Genomic DNA, 22,505 nt, shown 5'->3' on the forward strand with positions numbered 1-22,505 from the left:
ATGACGGATACAGTTGTCGCGGAGGGACAAGTCAAGTTTAGAGATGGAAAAAAGGTTAATTCCTCTAATATTCCTTTTGTTTTTCACCTTTAAAATGTCTCTCCACTATTCAGGGCAAACTTCAGGACTGTGCTTCATTGTCATTTACTGATTCTTTACAAACTTCTCCACAGTGGAGGACTCGGTGGGTCGTTCTTCGGAAGCCCTCTCCGGTCGCAGGTATGTGGCAAACCGCTTTTATTCTTAGCAGGCAGGTCTTATTATCGCCATTCAGAAATGTGCACACTTTCACAGCGTCAGAGAAGTCACTCAGCTCTGACCTCATCTGATTTTCTGCGCTTAAACTAATCACAGCTTGTCAATTGGTTGCTTGGCTGTGCGCCACGAAGGCGCGTAACGCAACATATCCGCGTCAACAGGTGACGTTACGCAATCCAGCAGCTGGATTGGTCGATTGAATTGATTGAATTGATCAAATCCACATTTAAAGTGTGCGCATAAAACCTGACTGCTGCCTTCAAATTAAGAGTCGGGATATTACATCTTTTTTTTTTTTTAGAGCCAGGTGGATGAAAGGTTAATTATTGAAAAGACTTTCAGCTAAAAACATAAATTATGACATTGCCACAGTCTACCAGGGGCTTCTCTCTGCATGCTTGGCATTGAAAAGAAAGCAGGCTTTCTTAAAACTGAACTCAGTTTCACTTGAGATGCTGTGAGGACAGACGCTGTGCCTCCCAGAATACATAACCATATGGCTCAAGCTGTAACATACTGCTGTGTCCTTGAAGACACTGAGTGGAGTGGTGGGACTAGTGTAGGCTACTCTGCTCTGTGTGTGTGTGTGTGTGTGTGTGTGTGTGTGTGTGTGTGTGTGTGTGTGTGTGTGTGTGTGTGTGTGTGTGTGTGTGTGTGTGTGTGTATTTGTGTCTTGACTTCATCAGCTGTTGCACCGGATCAGTTCATTGTTTTAGGGTTTGTTATGACAGCTGAGCCACAAACACGCACAGACAGGCAGCAGAGATTACAAAAGTGACACTGTTGTTAGTCTGCATTCTGCTATTAATCACAAAATTCACTTTCAAGCCTGTCCGTCTTTAAAGCTCCCCACTCTGTGTGTGTCCACCCTGTGTGTCTGCATCAGACTGTCTGTCTCTGCTGGTGTACAAGGAGAAGAAGAAAGGAAAGGAGAAGGGCAGCGGCCAGAAGGAGAGGCTCAATGTGACACTGGAGGTAGGTTCAGCTGCAGGAGGCCAAAGGCTCGCTGCGTCTCCTCTCAAGTGCGAGTGAACCGCACTGACGGCAGGATTGTCACAGCTCCGTAGTGTGGTTGCATCACACGACCAGCAAGGCTTTCTACTACTGTCACAAAACTGCTCTTGCATGTGCAGAGCGTAGAGCGAATAATGTGAATGCCACATGGATGGATTTAGGGACTTCAGGTGGGTGACGGTAGGGCGCACAGATGGAAGGAGCATTGGTCAAAAAACTGCAAGACAAAGTGCCAAAACAGAAAAACAGCAAAGAGGAGCAGGGACAAGACTAACAGGGATAACCCCCTCTATAAAACATATAGGGGATTGGCCACAAGTGTGATCCAGAATATCATATATTTCTTTTTTATCTGTATGATGAACTCATTCCAAAAAACCATCTGATCTAATCTCAGTGGTCCACCAGACCAAAAGGAACCAGAGTCACAAGATCAACTGCAAGATTAATGAGAGTCTGATATCTGAGATGGTTTTGTGTTTTGCTCTCAGGTTTCAGTTTCTCTCTTCCTTCAGCTGAGGCAGTATCACCACCTGACATCAGATTTCATGAGGACAAATCCACCTGACCTCAGTCAAGAGCCAAAACGCTTTTGAGTTCAGCTGATAGGATGGGCGTTATATTTTGTCAAGTGCACCTATTTCCTTTGTGATATTAAAAAGAACATCAGTGATCCAATCTCACATCTCAGTTTAATTCACTCTGCCCCTTCAGGGGATCTGTGGAGTGGAACCAGGGCCTGGGTATGACGGGGTGTCCTACACCCTCTCCATCCTCTGTCTGGCGCACACGCTGGTCCTTGGCTTCACCAGCCGAGACGCCCTGCTGGCTTGGGACGCCCGCGTCCGCTACAGCCTGGGAGAAGGTCAGTGCTTTGGCCCTGTGTGGACATCACAGTCCTTGATCGTTGGAGGATGAAGGATCAGTGTGCTGAAGGAGAACATTGGGTCACTAAACTGCAGCTGGATAACACATCAAAAGATTCAGCTAATATCAGATCAGTTTTTGTGTTTGGATCCCAGAGAGCTGCATACATTTGTGTGGATCAGCAGGACTAGCACCCTCTTATAGGTGGTTTATTCAGTATTAGTGTTGCTTAAAGTCTTAGAATGATATCAGATGCTCCATCACCTCCATGAGCCACCATCAGCCTGCCTCCCCTGTCGGTCTCATTACTTCTGGTGGTCTGAAATCAGAGCTTTGTTTCCATATTGTTGTCATATGCCCTGTTGGTTTGTTTTTGTGCTCCATCTCATTCTTGATAGGATTGATATCGTCTGTAAATCATTACGACAGAGTACCTGAAAATCACTCTCTCCACTCTTGTCAAACTTCTTCATCAGTTCACAGGTTCATTGTCAACGTCGAGCCAGGTACCAAACTGGAAAGCGGCCCCGCCTCCCTCCACCTGTGCAGCAACCTATTGGTCCTCACCAGAGGTGTCCCTCCAGTTGTCATTGGCCACTGGAAGTTGTCTGCGTTGCGTCGATATGGTGCCGTGCCAAATGGCTTCGTGTTTGAGGGGGGGACTCGCTGTGGATATTGTGAGTAACTCGTGCACTGGGAAGGTTTACCTGCTGTTTGAATTTAGTCACTGCAGGCTGCAGCAAGAAGGGCAACACTTTAAAACTAATAGCTGAAAAACTGCTCTAGACAATGTACAGCAGCTCATATGTATGGCTGTGTTTTGTTGCTGTTGGTCGTATATTGTCTTATTTGTGGGTAACTGGTCAAACTTAGATGAGGTCAGGGTTAATCCTGCCACAGCTACAATGGCCAAATGTGGCCTAATGGGGAGAAAAATCAATGGGTCAACGTCACATTTTGATGTCCGTTCCTCAGATTCAAAGAGTTTCATGTAATGCTCTCAGTTTACACCAATACTCAACAATCAGACGGCAAGAAATCCATCATGATTGTTTCATTTCTCAGTGAACGCTGAGATTCTAGCTGCTTGTTTTCAATATAAATTGAGGATTAGACCTTAAAAGATACCCTCAAATATTGATTCAATGTTCTCACTGCTGTTCTGAACCTTTCGATTAGAAAATACAATCTTCAAGAATTACGATTCAACATGCGATAAGATGGAAAGCTCTAGCAGAGCAACTTTACTGTTTCCAAGTTGAATCTCTGCGTGTATAATTTGCTTTCTCTTACAGAAAGCACAAATACTATTTATAAAGTTGTTTGTTTTATAAGTCAGTGAAGGCAGCCAAGAATTTAACTCTTGTCCCATGCATATCAAGCCTGTCCTCCAGCGACTGCCCTAAGATGTGGTAAGAAATGCAGGAAGTCACAAACTGAAGTTGATGCAGGTTGAAGGATACAGCAAAAGGGTCACAATAACCATGAGAATGCATTCAACCATCAGCGACTGATGTTCAGTGTGAGAGTCAGGCTGAACTTTAAAGTCTAACCAACCAAGAAGTCACTGGAACAGTAACTTTGCCCCTGTGATATACAGTCAGTGCAGCACACTTGTGCACACCAGTGCTTCTCATAGATAAGGAAATGCTCCGTTTATTTCTCTCTGCTGCTCGCAGCTTGGTAAGATCTGTCATTTCACACTAACAGACTTCCATAAAAACCTGTGATTTATTGCAGGTGTTTATAGTGTAACTTCATCCATCTAAGAAATGACTTTCTATGTATGAACCCGCTGAATAATGCTGTGTGTGTTTGTGTGGTTGCCAGGGTTTAGGTATCCTCTGAATGTGCAGTTGACGCGGGCATGAATGCGACGAATGAGCAGCGGTTTTATGTTTTCGGGTGTGTGTGTGTGTGTGTGTGTGTGTGTGTGTGTGTGTGTGTGTGTCTGTATGATGAGTGTTTAATGGGACAGTGCTTAAAGTATTCATTGTAGGGGAATTTAACTTGGCAACAGCTGCAGAGCTCCTGACTTTAGTAAAATACCGTAAAATGTGTTTTGCTAGTTCTCCTGTATAGTGAGAGCAATCTGCTCAATGTCAATCTGTTTTACAGCGACGTTAGTGTTAAGAGAAGTACATGTATGCACTTATCCTGTCTTGTCTGAGTATATGTGTGTGTGTGTGTGTGTGTGTGTGTGTGTGTGTGTGTGTCTCATGGCTCCACCAGGAATAACCATGAGGTCCACAGGCTCTGGTTTCAGTGCTCTGATGGGCAACATCTATAAATACCAGCCTCCCCTGTAGTGGCCACTCAGCCAATCACATGGCACCTTCTGGCTAGACCTCCAATCACGGTTTTCTCCTTCACCTGCATCTACATATTACCCAGCAGCCACTGGAGCAGTAGCAAGAGGCCCTCTTGGCTACAGACACAGAGCGACAGACTTTCCTTGCATGAGTTCAAGGTGTTAGTGAGTGTTAGTTTACATTTGTACATGTTGATGTGTGTTTGGTGAGGGCATGTGAGACATACCAGCACTCAGCAGTCATTTTTGTTGTTTGGTTTCACCCAAAGCAGACATTCTTCTGGGAATTTACACACTGAAACCAACAACTACAAAATGTACAGAATGAAACCCACAGACTTTCTCACAGTCCTCCTTTTGCTTCTGGTCGGGTCAGTGCATAATAGATGCTCTTCACAGCAGGCATTTTGCTGTGTCATATGTAGCAGGAAAAACACAGGTGTAAATCATAACATTAAAAATGACTGCATTCCATTTAGCCGCTTCACTTCCACTGTCCATGCTGGCTTACTGTCACGGCATACTGGGACACTTGATGGACCGGAGCCACTGTTAATGTTATTAAGTGCCTCTCCCTCTCTGTGCTTTTCCTTCTATGACAAGTCAAAATGTTTTTCACAGCAGTGAAAAGGGTCTACAGGCCTTTTCTCACAGGAGCTGCCCTTCAACATAATGCTTAAAATCTGTGTTATTTCCCTTTGATTTGTCACCCATCTGATCGGGAATCTCCGTCTGTCTTGGTGAAGTGGCTGCTGGGTTCTCGATGCTGTGCAGGGTTTGATAAATCATGCAAAAGAAAACAGATTAAATAGGACCTGACACACTGTTGCTCGTAGACGTCACAAACCCCTGCAAAGAAACTCCTGGAGCTTGATAGAGCACACAGTGCCTCAATATGCATATTTACAACAGACTATCAGGCCATGATCATTGCAAATGGTGCAGAATAATTGTAATAGTCGGGACAAATGCTTCCTCTCTAGGTTGAACTTTTTGAGCACTATACTTTGAACTGATCTCTTAGACAATAACTCTCTTACATTCCAGCTTCCTAATTTCCCTTGAGGCCTTTTTTGCTCAAGCAAATCAGTAAGCCGGTCTCTCGGTCATCTAATGCTGCCGTATAAAAATATTTTACCCTTGACTGCCACACTGCTCTCTGCTGCAGCTGCACTTTAGAAGTCAGCTGTGCCTCGGACGATATGATTACTAGCTGCAGAGCTGAAGACGTACACCCCATTGACATGACAGGCCTTTTTACTGCCATGGACGCACACACAAACACACACACACACGCATGCACAGCCAACTGACCGGTCCTGTGGGATAGTGGGCAGTCGGCTGCGCACAGTTTTTTACTAGGCAGTAATCAGTTCGTGGATGTGTGCCTTTGGTTGCACAGTCACACGCACACACTGTGAGTCAGTACACAGTGATATCAGCACTCAATGTGATAATGAGGCCACGGTGTTCTGTAATCGATGATGTTTGGAGCTGAGTCTGCGTCTTAGCTAGACAGATATTTTCTGCAAGTTCACATGTGTTCGCACGCGCGCACACACACACGGCTCATGCAGACACCGTAATAAATAATGCTCTGCAGAGTTTGGATGGCTGATCAAGCCTTGTGATCTAGATAAAAACAATTCTAAGCCGACATACTGTCAGCAATCTTTCCATGTTCCTCAGTGGGCACACGCACACACACACACACATACACACACACACACACACACACACACACACACACACACACACACACACACACACACACACACACACACACACACACACACACACCCTCAGTACAGTGGTATGTCAGTGCACGTGTGTGAGTGTGTTACTTGTGTGGTGTTCTGAAGTGTTATGCAGCAGTTTCGGTGTCATCACAGTTTGTCCATATTCTCATTCATCCAGAGATGAAGGTCATGTGACATGAAGGTGCGAATGATTCATTAGTCAAAATGTCTCCAACTCTCCTCCTGTCAACAGAAGTGTTGTCTCCTCTTTGACGAGTGGTGAATCTTTGTCAAGACACCACCTGCCTTTGACTCATTGCTTCTGGAGTATAGATGTTTTATAATGCAGAGCGGTTTAGAGAAACATGGCCCATGTCTTAAATTATGTGGACCAATGTAGAGAATGGAAGAAGCCTGTGTGCACAAATAAGATGAACATTGGTCCTGAGCAGACAGAAAGCTGGTCTACATGGTCTAATCTGACAGAAAAGCGGCTTATATATCCAATACAATGCATGAGTGCTACAATAAGAAAATAAGATCTGTCTCTTTTAAGAGGAGCTGTCATGCAGCTGAACTCAGCATATTTGTGAGAAATAAATGAGGATCAGGTCCAACAAGGGCCCTTGGTGATCATAACAAATAGAAAATTCAAAGATGACTGCCAAAGAATGTGAGAAAAAGACAGAAAATAGAGAAATGCAGCTTATTTCCAACTGGTTTTGTCCTACAAAGTTTATATCGTAGAGCTGCTTATGCAGATTTTCCTGCTCCAGTGATGAATCAAGGTGGAGTCACCTTAAAGCTCTTAAAGCACGGCACTTTGTGTACCAGAGGGTAAACAGATGATGTAACTGAACTGATGAGCAATCCACAAAGGAGAAAAAAAAAAGATATCAGTATGGGAATAGCCCACACACTCTCAGTTGCCAGTTTATTAGGTACACCTTGCTAAACCTGAGGCTGCCTAATACAGCAGCTCTGCAGCAGATCCTCCCCTCATGAAGGACAGCTGTCCATTCAACTTTTTTTCTTTCACACATTATCTGTCACGTACTACTGTCCGGATACAGTTGCCGTTTCAGCCAAAATGGCAGTGATTTTTTAAAAAGTTATCTCCTGGTTTGTTTTGTTTTTGTTGAAGCAGCTTTCTGACATACTGTACATTCATAATGTTGGCATTTATTGCAGGGCTATTGCCAATGATTGCACGAGAGGTTGTATTGTGTTTCTATTATTTTCTCTGAGCCCCGTGTCTGTGACGGCACCAGCTTTGAGACTCAGGATTTTGTTTATTGTCTGCAGCTTTGTCAACCTCACCAGAGCACCTCAGTCAGTTCAGATTAGTCGTTTAGATTACAAAGCAGAGCATCAGCTTTTGCTCTTTTCCTTTTTTAGTGTCTTGCAGATTTTGGTGCAAGCACCATATCAGCTAATAGCCTTACACTGATATTATCTGCCATTGTAGTTTCATTCTTCATCTTGTTCTGAGTCGATCTGAAGGCCAAGCATTTCCACTGGCTCAAGAAAACCCGATAAAATACACAATGACTAATAAAGCTAATAGGTTTCCATTACATTTTAATGCTTCATTAAGCGAGAAAGTCTTCAGTTATTCAGCTTGAAGAACGCAGCAGGGCTCTGAAAGCGTGTTGTAACAGCACTGAACACATACTCAATGAGAGTTAGTCAAATGTTAAGTCAGGCAAACCTAAACTTCCAGTCTGATGGATAAGTCGGATAGATACGGTCATCCAAGTATTGAATGTTGTTTTTTTCTAATCAGGTGCTTGAAATTACGTTTAAAGCGGAGCAGCTCTGCTGACTGGTGTTACTGACTTCACTGCTCCATTTTTCTTTGCTGCTTTCTCTTTGTATTAGCAGCAAACTCAGCGCCATGAGAACAAAGCAGATTTTTATTTCTTTTTTTCTTTACTGAACCCCTGAGTAAGGGCTTACTTTGCGGCTGTCTTTTCAATATCTCTGCCACGTGAGATTTTGATGTTTCATGAGTTTTTTTTTTTTTGCTTGTCTTGTGTTTTCACAGACTCCTACCTCTGTGTGGGCTTGACAGGAGAGTGGGGGCTGAACTGAGAGATGTTTTATGTAACCTTTAGAAGAAATGGTTGTTGCTGACTCAAAGAACAGCCTTGCCTTTACAATAGCCTTACAACCTCACTGAATATCGTTTGGCCTTGCTCAAAAATCTTGATTTTACCCTACATTCATTACACCATCTATTGTGACGATTCTTAAAACATTTTAAAGTTATTTCCTCAACTCCATCAGCTTTTTCCTCCAGTGTATGTCTCTTTTTTATTGATGCTGCTGTCTGTCTCTCTCCTATCCATCTTGCAGGGGCTGGTGTTTTCTTCTTGTCCTGTTCAGAAGGAGAGCAGATCAGTTTTCTGTTTGACTGCATTGTGAGGGGCATCACCCCCAGCAGGGCCCCTCATGGCCTGCGACCTTCCCTGCCAGGTGAACACACACACATACATGTATGTATGTATGTATGTATCAAATTCATACAGAATATGCCTACAAATATAAATCTGTATAAAATAAGGACACATTTCATTATGAAACAGTAAGACTTGTAGTAATAATGTCTGCTAAAGAAACTCATCTGATAGAAAACACTGTCACACTGGTATGTGACTCTGTGACTTCCATTGTGAAGGTTTACTGCCTGTTTAGTGGGCATGTTTCGCATTTGTGTCAGGCGCCACGCTAACGGAAACGCCGCATGCTTGAAGCCCCGAGGGTCACCGTGTGGATCAAGGGGTCATGCCTTGGTGTGTGACTTGTGCACTATTGTAATGTACTGCTAATTTCACAGGCATCTCTGAGAACACAGATATGAAGACAGAGAGCTTAGTGACAGTTGGAAAGAGAAAAGTTGTGCAGGACACATGTCAAGGATCAGACAAGTCTGTCATACCTCTGAATAGACAGGCCTACAGTACACACACACACACACACACACACACACACACACACACACACACACACACACACACACACACACACCTCAGAATCCCTTTTTAATCATACTGTTGCCACCATACACATAGATTTCACACAGTTCTCTGTAGAATCAAATCTTGGTTCTTGGGGAGTTCACTTTTTGTACTGCTTTTGGAGACAAAATCAACTCCAAAGCCTGTCTTCTTCAACACATGGATGGCTCACTCTGTAAGCCATGCCTGAGGTGTTTTGGTATCTGTAAGCACTCCACCCAAGTCATGGAACATAACTAGATTTACTGAAGCTGTGTTCTTAAATGTGCCCTGTGGAGTTTTCTTGTAAACAAATATATTATTTATAGTCAGTCAGAGTGATTCCTTGAGGATGAACATACATATTGAATCCTTTTTCTTCCTTGAAAAACATTGCCAAATATGTTTTTTTTTAAAAAAAAACCCAAAACATTTCAAGATCTGCTTTGTTTCTGTCCATGTTTACAACCCTGATTCTAAAAAAAAAAAAACATACTTAAAACAGAACGTGATCATCTGCTAGTCCGTTTTGACATGTACTGGACTGAAAACAGGACAAAGACAATAGACCCCCTCCAGACATGTTTTAGAAAACGCTGTAATTTGATTAATAATGTGTTTCTGGTCTATCCCCCAAAAGTTCTATTATCATGTAAAAATCATTAAAAGTTCCTTTCACTTCGTCTCCCTCATTCAAAAATCCTGCATCTATGATAATGCAAGTATGTGTCCTTTCAAAAGTTAAACTACTTCTCAGGAGATGTTTCTACTTCACTGAGAAGTCCATTCTTAGTCATCCACATCAGAGCCGTATCATACCTCTACCTTGACCAGCTTTTATTAAAATGCTGTTTATTCTGTATACAATAGAAGTTATAATCCAATAATATAATATGATCATGCGATGCTGCTCTGCATGATGACTAGTTTTACTTTTGATACTTGGTTTTTTCGTTGCTGATACATCTGCACTTAGATTATAATTTTCTTATAAGTAAAGAGAATTTCTTTAAATGTGACTTTAAATATATGTATATATAGTATGTGCCTTGTGCATGTTGCAAGGTCAGCATTAATATGCAGGAACATATATGACTGGATTAGACAGACAAAAACACTGGCTAACTAATTATATGCGTAGCTGTATAGGTGGAGAGATCTGGGTCACAATCAATCAGACTGAGGGAAAAACATGAAAAAACGCCTTCAGCTTGAACATGTCCAGAGTTTAACTTCTGCCTCCCTGTAACGTTTATGCCAGTGTCAGCCAACCTGCGTCAGTCTGCTCTGAGGCCCACTGTAACCCCACGACATTCAGTGCTGTGGAGCAGCTATAATTAGCGCAGACCAGCAACGTTAGCAAATGTTAGCTGACACCTCACATAGCATAGTGAAGAAACTTGGCATGTGCACATTAGTGTTCGCTGCTGCAGGCCAGAGGCAGAGATCCAGGGGTTAGGTTGTTGACACCTATACACACAAACACCCTGACCCCCTGCGATGTGTGCACGCTGGCCAACATACACACACACACACACACACACACACACACACACACACACACACACACACACACACACACACACACACACACACACACACACACACACACACACACACACTGTATGTATATATAGCAGGCATTAATTGTGTAATTGGCAGGGTTTTACACTAAATTGATGTTCCCACAGATAGTCGAGGCGCCTATAACCTTCACTGGGAGATGTTAAATTTACAGTGTAACAGTTGGAGACACACACACACACACACACACACACACACACACACACACACACACACACACACACACACACACACACACACACACACACACACACACACGTGTCAGACATCTTAAAGAGGAGGCTGACACATACAGTAGCACTCTCACAACTTCTGCCTTCATATTTCAATTTGTATTGTGATACAAAACTGTTTTCTGTGCTGGTTTTGTCAAAGTCAGAGTGCATTACCTTGAAGTATTTATCTACACATGATATTCAATTCAACTCAGTGTGCTTTATTGGCATGAATGTCAGGTGAACAATATTGCCAAAGCATCAAAGATCATGCAACTCAATATTGATAAAGAAAAAAATACAACTCATTAAGTAAAATGAATAAATGAAAATGGATGAGAAAACAGTGAACACGTGCTTTGTGGGCATATATCTGTTTGATGACTGAAGATTGTTTTGGCCAGTCTAATCTGTGCTTGTGCATGTGTGCGTGCTCTCTCCTTCTCCTCAGTGAAGGAGTTATTTTTTTTAGTTTTAGAGGTCATGAAATACAAAATCTAAGATCACAGAGTGGACTTCATTAAAGTAAACACTCCTTCTTTCCTTGAATGTTTAAAACTGTGGAAGTGCATCTCTGTCTCCACCTCACCTCTCCCACAGCAACCACATACTCTGTTTTCTTTTCGATTGCTTTTACCTTCATACCATCAAACCTGCAGTGGATTCACTCACTCCAAAAACTATTTGAGCTGCATTCAAACAGCTAATGGGCAGTGAAATGTGTTTTCATGTCTGCGGCTGTGTTTGCACGCTCTGAAGGTCTTGTGTTTTTGTGCTCTTTTGTTTTTGCATGTACTGTACGACCTGCAGATCTCAATGCTGACCCAGCGTCAGCAGAGGAACGGATCAGCCAGGAGGCTTCAGAGCTGGAGAAAAGACTCAGCATGTTGTCTAACTGCAGCCTAGCGAGCAGCACAGGTACGTTATTCAGTTACCTTCACCTTAGGCTAGACTCAACATGCAATATGTGACTCGTGAACACTCTCCTTATATATCAGAGGGATAGCATGCATCATCTTAGGACCTTCAGACGTTGCTGTAGTCTGTCATTACCTTTTGGCATTTTTCTCTATACATCATCACGCTCTTACTCATCATTGCCCCTCGTGTTCTGGCCCTTCCACAACAATGGCTCTATCACTGGTGGCTATGTTTCTGAGGCAATTCTGTGAAAGGTTTGTGCCATAATTACGTGTGTGTGTTAGTCAGAAATGTGAAGCTCAGTGGAGTCAGAGGTCCCATGATTCATTTTTGCTGATGACCTCTAATATTCAGAGAGATTTTGGAGAAAACAACTTAATGATTTCTGCTCTCACTGCACAGAAATACCTGCGAAAGACACAGTCAGTTGAACACTGATTTCACAAGGTCGTAATCTTTTGTATCCAGAGCCCAATTAAAGACATGATTTATATAATAATTAATAAATGTTGTTGGTGTTTAAGGATGAATGGATTTCAGTGTGTGTGTGTGTGTGTGTGTGTGTGTGTGTGTGTGTGTGTGTGTGTGTGTGTGCGCAGATTGGTTAATAAATCACCTCTTCACGATCTAATAACTTTCTCCTCACTTCAGCTTCCACTTATAGCTGCAGCACATCTGTTGCCGGGGACGACCAAAGCAGCATGTCCAGCTCCTCCTCCAGCCAATCAGACGCGAGCTATGGAAGCAGACTTCCATTTTGGGTGGAGCCGTTAGCTAGGCTGCACCTCTCTAACGAGACAGCGTCAAGCTCCGCCACGCTGAAGGCTTTGACCAGTTCAGATGAGCGGCTTCACGCTGCTGTGATGGGGAGCTCCGGTCCTCGTCCTTCCTCCGCCCAGCTCCATCCTCGTGGTCTCCATGACAGCGGGCGGCAGAGCTCACTAGACAGTGGGATTGGGATAGCGACAGGCAGTCAGTCATCGTACTCTGGGAGCTTCTCTTCATACACAGGGAGTCTGGACACGGCCAGCCAGGGAGAGGGGGAGGTGTTTGGCTCCATGGCCAGCCTACCTGCTCGTCCTTTTTCACCTCCTCCTGTACCTCCCCCCACTCCTCCTCCTCCTCCTCCTCCTCCTTTTCAGGCCACACTAACACCAGAGCACAGTTCTGCTACCACCTCCTCCTCCTGCCCTTGTGACTCAAGATGTAGCTCTTGTGCCTTCCGAAGGCACAGTGAGGAGTATCAAATCCCCAGCCTGCTCAGACTGCGCTATGACACACCCAGGAGTCTGCTCCAGCCCCTGTGCATGAGGGAACCCTCCACCCAGGAAGGCCCACCTGAGCTGGCCAGGGACAGCAAGAGCAGTGTGGATGGAGGGGGTAGTCAGGGCCAAAGGTTGAGCGACAGTCCCACAAGACCCAGGGCTCAGCGTCTGGCCATGATGCAGCGCTCACACTCCTGGGGCAGTGAGAGGGCGCCCTCTGTGGACAGCGAGGGGAGATCCACCCCTAGACCTCTGCTGGTGCATGGAGGCTTGGTTTGTGGACAACCACAGGTACTGGCAGTGTGACAAAACCAATCAATGAATCAATCAACTAAGCAGAATATAGCATATCAGGAGTGTCATTAAATAATGTATAATGCCTTTTCAGTCCTCTTTAAAATTAAAACACCTGTTTAGAAATTGGATCAAATCAGTTACACAGGCTGCATCAGTGGAACCAGAGAACATATGCTTTTAGAAACATTTTCATAATACCAGAACCTAATCATCCTCAACAGATTTGGTTAATCGCATTACAATATAGCTGAAACCAACAAAATGAAAACAGGTTTTCATCATTACGTAATTGAAGCTCAGCATCACAGAGAAATTCTCAATCTTCAGGTTCACTGTGGGAGTTTTGCTTCCGTGCTAACAGTTACATTAAGTATGGACTCTTAATGAAATGGAGCAAAATGTTTGCAATTCATCATGCTAATCGCTTTCTCCAGCTCTTGGGTTTGCTCCCACAGATGCTAATCTCTCTTTAATGTTTCTGCTCACATTTATTAAGCCCACAGTGGTATTTTTTTATTCTTGTGCTCATAAATGCGATCTTATGTAACTATCCCTTGTGCTAATAAGCCAGAATGAGCTTCATGGTAGAACTGTGGTTTGGATGTTGAGGGATGAGGAAGGGTGGGAATAAGCGATATCGCTGAGGTAACCATGTCAGCTCCTGCTGTCACAGATCTGTATCTGTGTTAGTTGCAGCACCTCGCTGAGACACTGCTGTGGATTGATGTAAGCAAGTATTTGTGTCTTGTTCCAGACCTGGCTCATATATTTCTACAGCAATAGATTTGGGAGGTTCTCCTCCTGGGGACCTGTGGTCCTTTGTTGTTTTAGTATTCCACATCTGTTTGATCCTGGGCAAATTTTCACTTTTAAACACGGAAAAAGAGGCACTGCACATGTAGGCCCAGCCTTAGGTACCCTCATTAGACCAAAAAAAGGGGAAATTTCAAAGCTTAGAATAACATAAAATAGAGCAAGCCTGTGCCTTGTCATGCAGTTTTCCTTTTCATGCAGTTCACAATTGTACTTCCCAAGCTCCAAAGATACAGTATAAGACAAGCGTCTACAGCCATGCAAGTGGCTAAAAGTGGAAAATAAACCGATACTGACAGCAATCTGGAATTTGAAATAATTGAATTACTGCAGGGGTAATAAACGGAAAGGAAACAACTGGAATAAAGTGCAGCAGCTAGTAAAACAACCCTCAAACACAATGTTTAACTCCATCTATAGGTCAATGCTCACAGCAAAGCCTACAATTAGACTGAGCCTAACGTTTGGAAAGCCTAACCTGAAGTGGAACCTGCAGTGGCCGCACTATACAGTAACACTGCTGGGGCCAACTTGCTGAGGCTTGCAATGGCTGTTTGTTTTAATTGATATAGTACAAGATGTCAACTAAACTTTGAGGCCAGAGGTCAGAATGTTGTTCAGCAAATCTCCCATTAAGTGTCTTTTAGCCAGTCTCGCTGAGGGTCTACTTTTCTAATGTAGTTTTCCTCTATTTGGCCTTTGGAAATCTTAACTTTTGCCTTCGCCATATTACGTAATTTTGCAGCATTTGCGACTGATGCACCAGTAGTTCAAGCACCAATTATCGGGCCTCTTCACATACACACTACTTCACATTCTTCACATTCACCCTAATGACTCACTTAGGTGGCTGCCTTTGTAATTGTGATTTACAGTACTCAGTGGCTTAAAGGCTCACGGAGAAGCTGGAAACACTGCAAAATGCTGAACAGCGGTCACCACAGGAGCAGAAAAGCAGCTTAACGTGATCATTTCTATATAAAATATGCTTCCGATTAGCAGCATCATTAGCCATTAGCATCACACTAGAACACTGAAACAACCAACCCTTTTTAAACCATTTGTCAGCTCGCTTTTTGAGACCATACAGCAGCTCATTCTGTACTGCAGTGTATCCTGCGATCACAGCACGCCTCCTCAGCTTCTTCCATATGGCCAGTTTAGTCTGCAGTCCAAGTGACTTTGCAACGTGAAAACCACAGGGTGTCGAAACACGTGTGAGAAGAAAAGCCAGGGCCGTCTCGCTGCGAGGCGACAGCGAAACCCACGGAGGCACTGAGTCACTAATATAGAAAAACAATTATTGTCAAAAATTCGGCGTGTGTTTCCGTCAAACACCTGTCTAGAGCTGCTTGTTTTTCCTTTGATACCTTTGTCTGAACCACGGAAGAGACTTCTCTATGTTGTCTAATTAATTTTCTGATGGGCTGTGAAAAGCGTTTCCCCCTTGTAGTGAGCAAATTATCATCAGAGCAGGAGAGGAAGCAGCATGTCTTGTGATTTCTGACAGCTTGTGTAGGCGTGTGTGTGTGTGAGTGTGTGTTCATTATACATCATGTGTATGCTGGAGAGAGAGCGAGAGCAAGAGAGGAAGGAGTAAGTTAATGAGTAGTGATGAAACTGGCAGAAACCCTCGGAGAGGAGAATCCTGTTGTATGAAACACCAGCGAGTTTTCTCTATTCATCATTCCTCAACTCAGAGGTGTCAGCGGTTCCTTCATGTCGGGTAATGAGACGACGCCTCATTCTACAAGTTGTATTGTGTCTGTTGAAATAAAACCGTGGGACAGATAATATTCCTGAAGCTTGAGCCCGCTGCTAGTTATTAACTGCTGTGGGCAGGAGAAAATGGCAGGCCTAAATTGGGACACATTGTCAGAGATTTCTCATATCTGAGCCGGCCACCCTTTTATCTCCCGTCTGCCACCTCCTGAAGACGTCTGCTCGGTCTCACTCTTTCTTCTCCACCTCATGCTCTCACACTTCCCCACAGTTCTTTCTCCCAATCGATACTTTTCAAAGCCTCTCTGTCCGCAGCCGCTTACAACATGCCCAAATCTCATTTCCCAGCAACAATTAACCCTGCCACAACTATAACCTCTCTTGTCTCCCCACCCAGAGTGGCAATGGTTCAGACAACTACATTACACCAGAGCAGTGGCGGTCAGCGAGGAACAGATGCTTGACTCAGGTAAGATTTTATGTGCCGATTTTACTTCTGGGCCTTATAGAGCCATGAAAAAGAGCTTTGAAATGCTTCAAGCGTGACTGTGGAACATTTGAAAAAAAGAATCAATTCACTCTGTCCTCTTAAAAATGAAATGTTTAATTCATAAGCGATAAAAAACACCATTGTTTTCAGTATACTCAGAAGTTTTGCATCTATAGCCTGATTTGGTGTGGTCTGATGTTAGCTATAACTGATAGGAATGTCTGCCTGAACAGCCCCATGAACATAATGATATCTCTAAAGAAGCGACTGACTAAACTTGTTATGTAATATAGCTTTAATTAAACACAACAGAAACATCAAAAGCTATGTACACTGTAAATAAGGTGTGTGTATTTTAGCCATGTTGTTTATTTTCTAGGTTACCAACTCACCGTCCGGCCTATCACCATCTGCAGATACACAAGGTGTGTTTGTGAATGCAATTAATGTACATTAACTTAAGTGCTTTTACTTAACTTGAGTCTTTCCATTTTATTTCTTATACTTAAGTAAATGATCTTCAGACTTCCATCACAGCCACGTGGACTTAAGAAGTATCAGTGTAAAACACTATTGTGCTAAACATGTGCTCTAGACGCTCCTCTGTGTGTGAGGGAGGAACATGAGGACATTGGAGATGCTGGTGATAAACTGGCAGGTCTGAAGAGGTCGGTGCCCTCTCTAACACCCTCTGCGCCTCCACCTCTGCCTGTTGCACTGAGCTTGTATAAGCCAACATCAGCCTGCGGTAAGAAAACTACACACTTTCTGATGAGTGACATGTCATGTGTGATGTCTGCCAGACCTGCTGGTGTTTTTCTATTCACTTTATCCTGCTGGTCCTGGATCAGCCCGTTTAACTGCTATGCTTTTGGCTTTTTCCCTTCAGGTATGTTCCAGTCTGTCCATCCATTTGTGTCTTTGGACACGGGGCTCCATAGTGACAGCACTGTTAATTATGTGAACATCCCCGTCAGCCCCCTGCCAGCAAAGACTAACAGAGAGCTCCTCTACACAGAGCTGGACCTGCAGGAGCCCGGCTCAGCTCCAGTCTCCAGTCTGTACAGTGCTGTCAGAGATAACAGTTCACAGCTCTGCAGACCCAGTAAAAACAGTAAGAAGCCATTTTAGATCTCCATTTGTCTTTTCCTGCCTCTGTTTTGTTTTCAGTGTGGCTTCAGCTTTTGCATCCCATGTCTCTGCCACCCCTGGACCTCATGCATTATTAGCATACAGCATTATAGTTTATGAAAAACTGTGAATTAGGCTAAAATTAAAAATGTTTTGGCTGAAATATCCTCAGTCTGGCTTCCTTATGCAGTTACCTTTTACTGGCAGGGCACCTGTACTGATTCTTACTGTATGATTCTGTACATGCAAAGAACTAGATTCCACGGTTAACATTACGGGCATTTTTAAATTAGGTTTGGTTGAGAGTATTCTGCTACTGCTGCTTATTTTCCTGCACACCTATGTCTCTGTATCTATTGGCTGTATTTGGAATATTGGATTGGATTGCTTTCTTTGTAATTTGTGACAGTGGCAGTGACAGACAAGTGCACCGCATGAATGGCAAGAAACAATTTATTTATGTAAAACAGACATATGAATCAGATCAGATATGCATATTTACAATCAGATGAAAAGAATGCTTAATAGTCAAATTCCAGCACTGCCAATGAAGAACATATGACACAATGTGAAAACACAATATTTTCTCTTGTCTCCCCCCCCACCGCTGATTTCCCAACCAGAAGAGGGCTCCGTCAGGTACGCCCACCTTGACATCAGCGCCATGGAAACAGCTCAGAGAGTGGGGGCGGAGCATGTTCAGGGCAGGGAGGACAGACTGACTCAGCTGGAGAGCAGGCGGCGAGGGCCACCAAACTGACTCTGCAACGCCCAACTCGATGACACTTCAAAACACTTTTCACTGCTGATTCTCTTCGAGCGAGCTAAAGCGCTCGACTGCAGTTGTTCGTCATGCCGGTCGTTGCTGTACTTAAAACACACTCACAGTTGTACCTATGTACAGCAATTTCCCCCATCAACAGTCCATTCCACTGAAAAGAAAAAAGGAAACGTCTGCGATGTCTCTTATGCAGCTGCATCTTGGATGTGTTTTGTGTTGTGTTGCGTTCTCATATACTTGTACTCACGCTTACCCACGAAGTGTTACCTTTGTTTGGCTGCATGGCACTTATGTCTGCTGTGGTTGGAGGAAAAGCCATCCGCCTCCTTTAAGACTCTCTCAGGATGACCGTTGAGTATTGAACGGCCTTAAGTATGAGTGAATGGCTCCAAAGACTAACCTTTACCACTGGTATTACAGAGACAAAGGCAGACAGAAGCTTTGCTTGGCATCAAATTGTACTTCAAGCTAAAAGTTCGATGTACTTTCTTCAGACCGTTTGAGCGTGGCTCTATTTGTTGTTACCTCTCTTGCCAATTATTATTTAAATTGAAATGATTTATCGCAGGGTTGAAGCAGATGATCACACAATGAGATCAAGCCCCCTGTCACAGCACTGACACCTTACAGGCGACTGTTAAGAGTCCCAGCATGCTTGGCTATCATTCCACATCAGAGCTTCAGAGCATTTGACTGAAATAAGCATCTTGGAGTTATATCTCAGGTGCAAATGACATTAATCCGTGCCCATGTGGCCCAAGCAGGACATGACTGAATAATCAGGCAGCCAGTAACATTATTCATGACAGTAATCAATGGCTCTGCTTCGGCTCTGTGAGAGGGCAGGGATTGATAAATGGAAAAGCACAGTGTGTGTTTGTCTGTGTGTGTTCCAATTTCACACCTCCTTCTTGATATCATCGGGACAAATTGTCCAATATTTGATGTTGATTTATTTTTATGGTGGCGGTTCCCCACCGGTGTGTCTGAGGCAGAGGCGACGAGAAAGAAACCACATGAGGATGAGTCTGAAAAACTTTTTACTAAGATTAGCTTGTTAATGTCACTGCAGGGACTGCTTTCCTCCACTGAACTTGTAAATAGACTGCTTTTATTGATGCCAAGACAGTATGAATGATTTTAAACTATATTTTTAAAATACTAGTCTGTATGTTGTTGGCATCTTACTGAATATTAAAGATTGCTGTTACATTTTCAGGTTCCCAGGTTTCAGTGCTTCTAACCTGAATGTGCAAAGCGTGCTTCATTTTACACTGATTAGACAAGAACAGTGAAATTACAACATTTCAGGACACCAAGACATGAGTTACTACAGTAGTAACAGGCTATCTGAGGCAGCATTTACTATTCGCACAGCTAACGACAGACGGGTGTGGACAAATTGTCTGGCCACCACCGTGCCAATATTCCTACAGGATGAAGTACTCATGCAGTCAGTTGGCGGTTCCCCAGGAGCTGAACCATCCCTCAGGAGCTAAACTACATCATCATGAGTCAAGTGCTGCTCCATCCCTCACCAACCACCCCCACAAAATTTGGCTTTCTTGGAGCGTTGCCACATTATCAGCCAGACGTTTCTTCTACACCTGTCTGTCTTCAGTTGCTGCTACAGGGTACCAGACTAGTATGAAGCATTTTTTATTTATTTTATGTACCACGACTGATAATCTGACCTTTTATTTACCACAAAATGTCCAGCTGATTTTTAAGAAATCTCTCTACAGACAACCCACAATTCATTCATTCGCTCCTTTTTAAACAATCAACAACTAGTAACACTAGAAAAGTAGAAAACACAGATTTTTTTTTTTTTTACAGTAGTTGAAGGGGAATGGGAGAATGTAGCGTATGTGGTGTGAGGCGGACGAGGGAATCATTTCAGTTCATTCAACCTTCACCGACGTGGCGATCCGAGCCTCTCAGAGCTCATTGTGCTCGAGTCCCTGACGAGAAATCTTGTTGGACAAGTCCTGCATATGCTTCTTCATCTGAAATCAAGACAATGAAAGACATGTGACCATTTAACTCCAAGACAAATTTCTGTACAGAAGAGACATTTATAACCAAACATGCTCTACCTCGGCACAAAATACTCAGAATCGTGTAGTGTACTAGCTGATGGTTTGGTTGCTTTCATGGCAAATGTAGTCAATCTTCTTCAATGTTCATATTTTAGAGAGGGAATCTTGATTTTATTTACAAAGGATACAAGGAAAAATAGAAAAATAAAGCAATGTGGTGTTACATCACAGGGGTTAAGAAGTCTGCAGATAAAACCTCGCAGGAGACACAGGACAAAGATGTGGTGGTCAAAAAAAAATAAAAAAATCCTGTGATTGGTTAGTTTATGAGGACACAAGCCAGACAATGTTCTGTTCAGTGTGTCGTCAACGTGCTTTGGGTGGCTATAAAACTGGAAGCCATGAAAGACCGTGAATCATCCAAATGACACATCAGGTAAGAAAGACACTACAGGGAAAATCAGCCTGGGATGTGGCTGCCATGAGGGCACACATGAAGAGGATTAGCATACTGTTGAGGAATGACAGCGCATTGCTTCATTAGCTCATGGTTTGTTTGTGTGTGTGTGTGTGAAAAAGAGAAAGTCAGTTTTAAGAGATTAAATATTGACCTTATGAAATGCAACAGTCTGCTTGGATACTGTAGATCATGTTTTATTGTTTTCCACATGCAGTTACACACTGCCGGTGAAAACAGTAAAAAGGACAGTAAAAAAAAACTGAGTGGCTGGCAGATTTTGAAACCCACCCACCACAGCGGCAGGTGGACAACAAAGTTAATTTCCAACCCTGGACAGGAACAGTGTCAGCTGATGTTAACCTTTGTCCCCTCTTTTTTGGTAACTACATTTTCCCTGCACTGCAGTAATGTTTTATTCTTTGCCCTTTTTCTGACATCATTAGCTTTTACTGCCAGCAAGCAGTCAGCCATTGGACAGCAGTTTTGTAGTGTTTGATGGCAGAATGTGCAGTAAGAAGCTAACAGATGACCTTTTATGTCCCTCCTTACCTTGTAGCCCATATCCCTGGTCTTCTCAGCGAGTGTGTTGTACTTTTCCTGGGTCTTCCTGATGTGCTCTTTATCTCCTGAAGTCTCCACGTGTTGCAGTTTCTGGTGGGAAAGCTCCAGCTGCTCCTGGTAGTGGCTGTGCTTCTCCACCTTGGTCTCAAAGTGACGGAGCTCCTCCTAAGTGAGCAAGGAAAGGAGGGCAGCAAACTCAGAGGGGGTGTGAGTTCAGTTCACCTTCAATTACACGCACAGCTGCACAGAATGAGCTGATATGCATCTCAAGTACTGACTCAAGAGGAAATGTCAGAGAAACGTCGAGCTGAATGCTTCCCTGTGATACATCTGATACTGAAGCCAGATAGCTTTAAAAAGGATTGAAATTTAAAGTGAGTTATTCACTGTGAGTCTCTGCTCATGGGACAAAGGGTGAAAGGAGCACAGACGGATAGGAGAGTGGAATACTTGTGCATTTCAAATGTGTAATGCATAAAATGTGATCATAATAATGTGCACTCCAGGCTTTAAGGCACAAGCACTAAGCTACCGAGCACTCTACAAATGTTCAAGTTAATTGCCGTAAGAGCACTTGATCAAAAAGTTTCTGAGAGTTGTGTTTTAAGGGTGACGCTGGAGCACTCTGATAACATAACAAGTGTCATCCAGAAACAAATGTGTGAACGCAGAAACGTCCAAAAATGCTGCCACAAGTGATGTAAGAGCTACCTTGAGAGAGTCCAGTTCATCTTTGCTGAGGTTGGCTCTCTTGGCAGCCTCCCACAGTTCAATCACACGGGGCTCCCGAAACTCTGCAGAGGGCGAAGCGAAGGAGGGAAAGATGAAGAGATAAAGAGTCCAAGGAGACAGTTTGGAGCCTCACCAATACATGTACACTCGAGAGGAGCGGTCACAGCGGATGTTTTGTATGATACAATTACATCAACAAGCAACCCAAGTTGTTCAGTCATTTGGTAAACACACACGATAAGAAAGAGAAGAAAACTGCTTGCATTCATAGCTCAGCTTGAGGTGCTGTCACAGATTTCTCTT

The 22,505-nt window shown here is 43.5% G+C and overlaps 2 protein-coding genes across 2 annotated transcripts in view; one reads left to right on the top strand and one right to left on the bottom strand.

Moving 5' to 3' along the window:
* LOC139337306 (protein Dok-7-like) lies at positions 1 to 18,386 on the top strand. Its single transcript, XM_070971844.1, has 12 exons — positions 1 to 54; positions 174 to 219; positions 1,145 to 1,233; positions 1,987 to 2,137; positions 2,616 to 2,816; positions 8,548 to 8,667; positions 11,798 to 11,905; positions 12,560 to 13,464; positions 16,403 to 16,474; positions 17,114 to 17,243; positions 17,385 to 17,609; positions 18,250 to 18,386. Exons 1-12 carry the CDS (start codon positions 1 to 3, stop codon positions 18,384 to 18,386), a joined length of 2,238 nt encoding a protein of 745 aa, XP_070827945.1.
* Positions 18,062 to 22,505, bottom strand: part of lrpap1 (low density lipoprotein receptor-related protein associated protein 1) — an 11,816-nt gene continuing 7,372 nt past the window's right edge. Inside the window, exons 6-8 of the mRNA XM_070984261.1 lie at positions 22,182 to 22,264; positions 21,459 to 21,635; positions 18,062 to 20,416 (exon numbers count right to left, since the gene is read on the bottom strand). Of these exons, the coding sequence (XP_070840362.1) occupies positions 20,348 to 20,416; positions 21,459 to 21,635; positions 22,182 to 22,264 (329 nt within the window). The 3' untranslated portion in view covers positions 18,062 to 20,347. The remainder of the gene's footprint in view (positions 20,417 to 21,458; positions 21,636 to 22,181; positions 22,265 to 22,505) is intronic.

The sequence above is a fragment of the Chaetodon trifascialis genome, chromosome 2 (assembly GCF_039877785.1).
Source record: "Chaetodon trifascialis isolate fChaTrf1 chromosome 2, fChaTrf1.hap1, whole genome shotgun sequence".
In the NCBI taxonomy this organism is placed as follows: Eukaryota; Metazoa; Chordata; class Actinopteri; order Chaetodontiformes; family Chaetodontidae; genus Chaetodon; species Chaetodon trifascialis.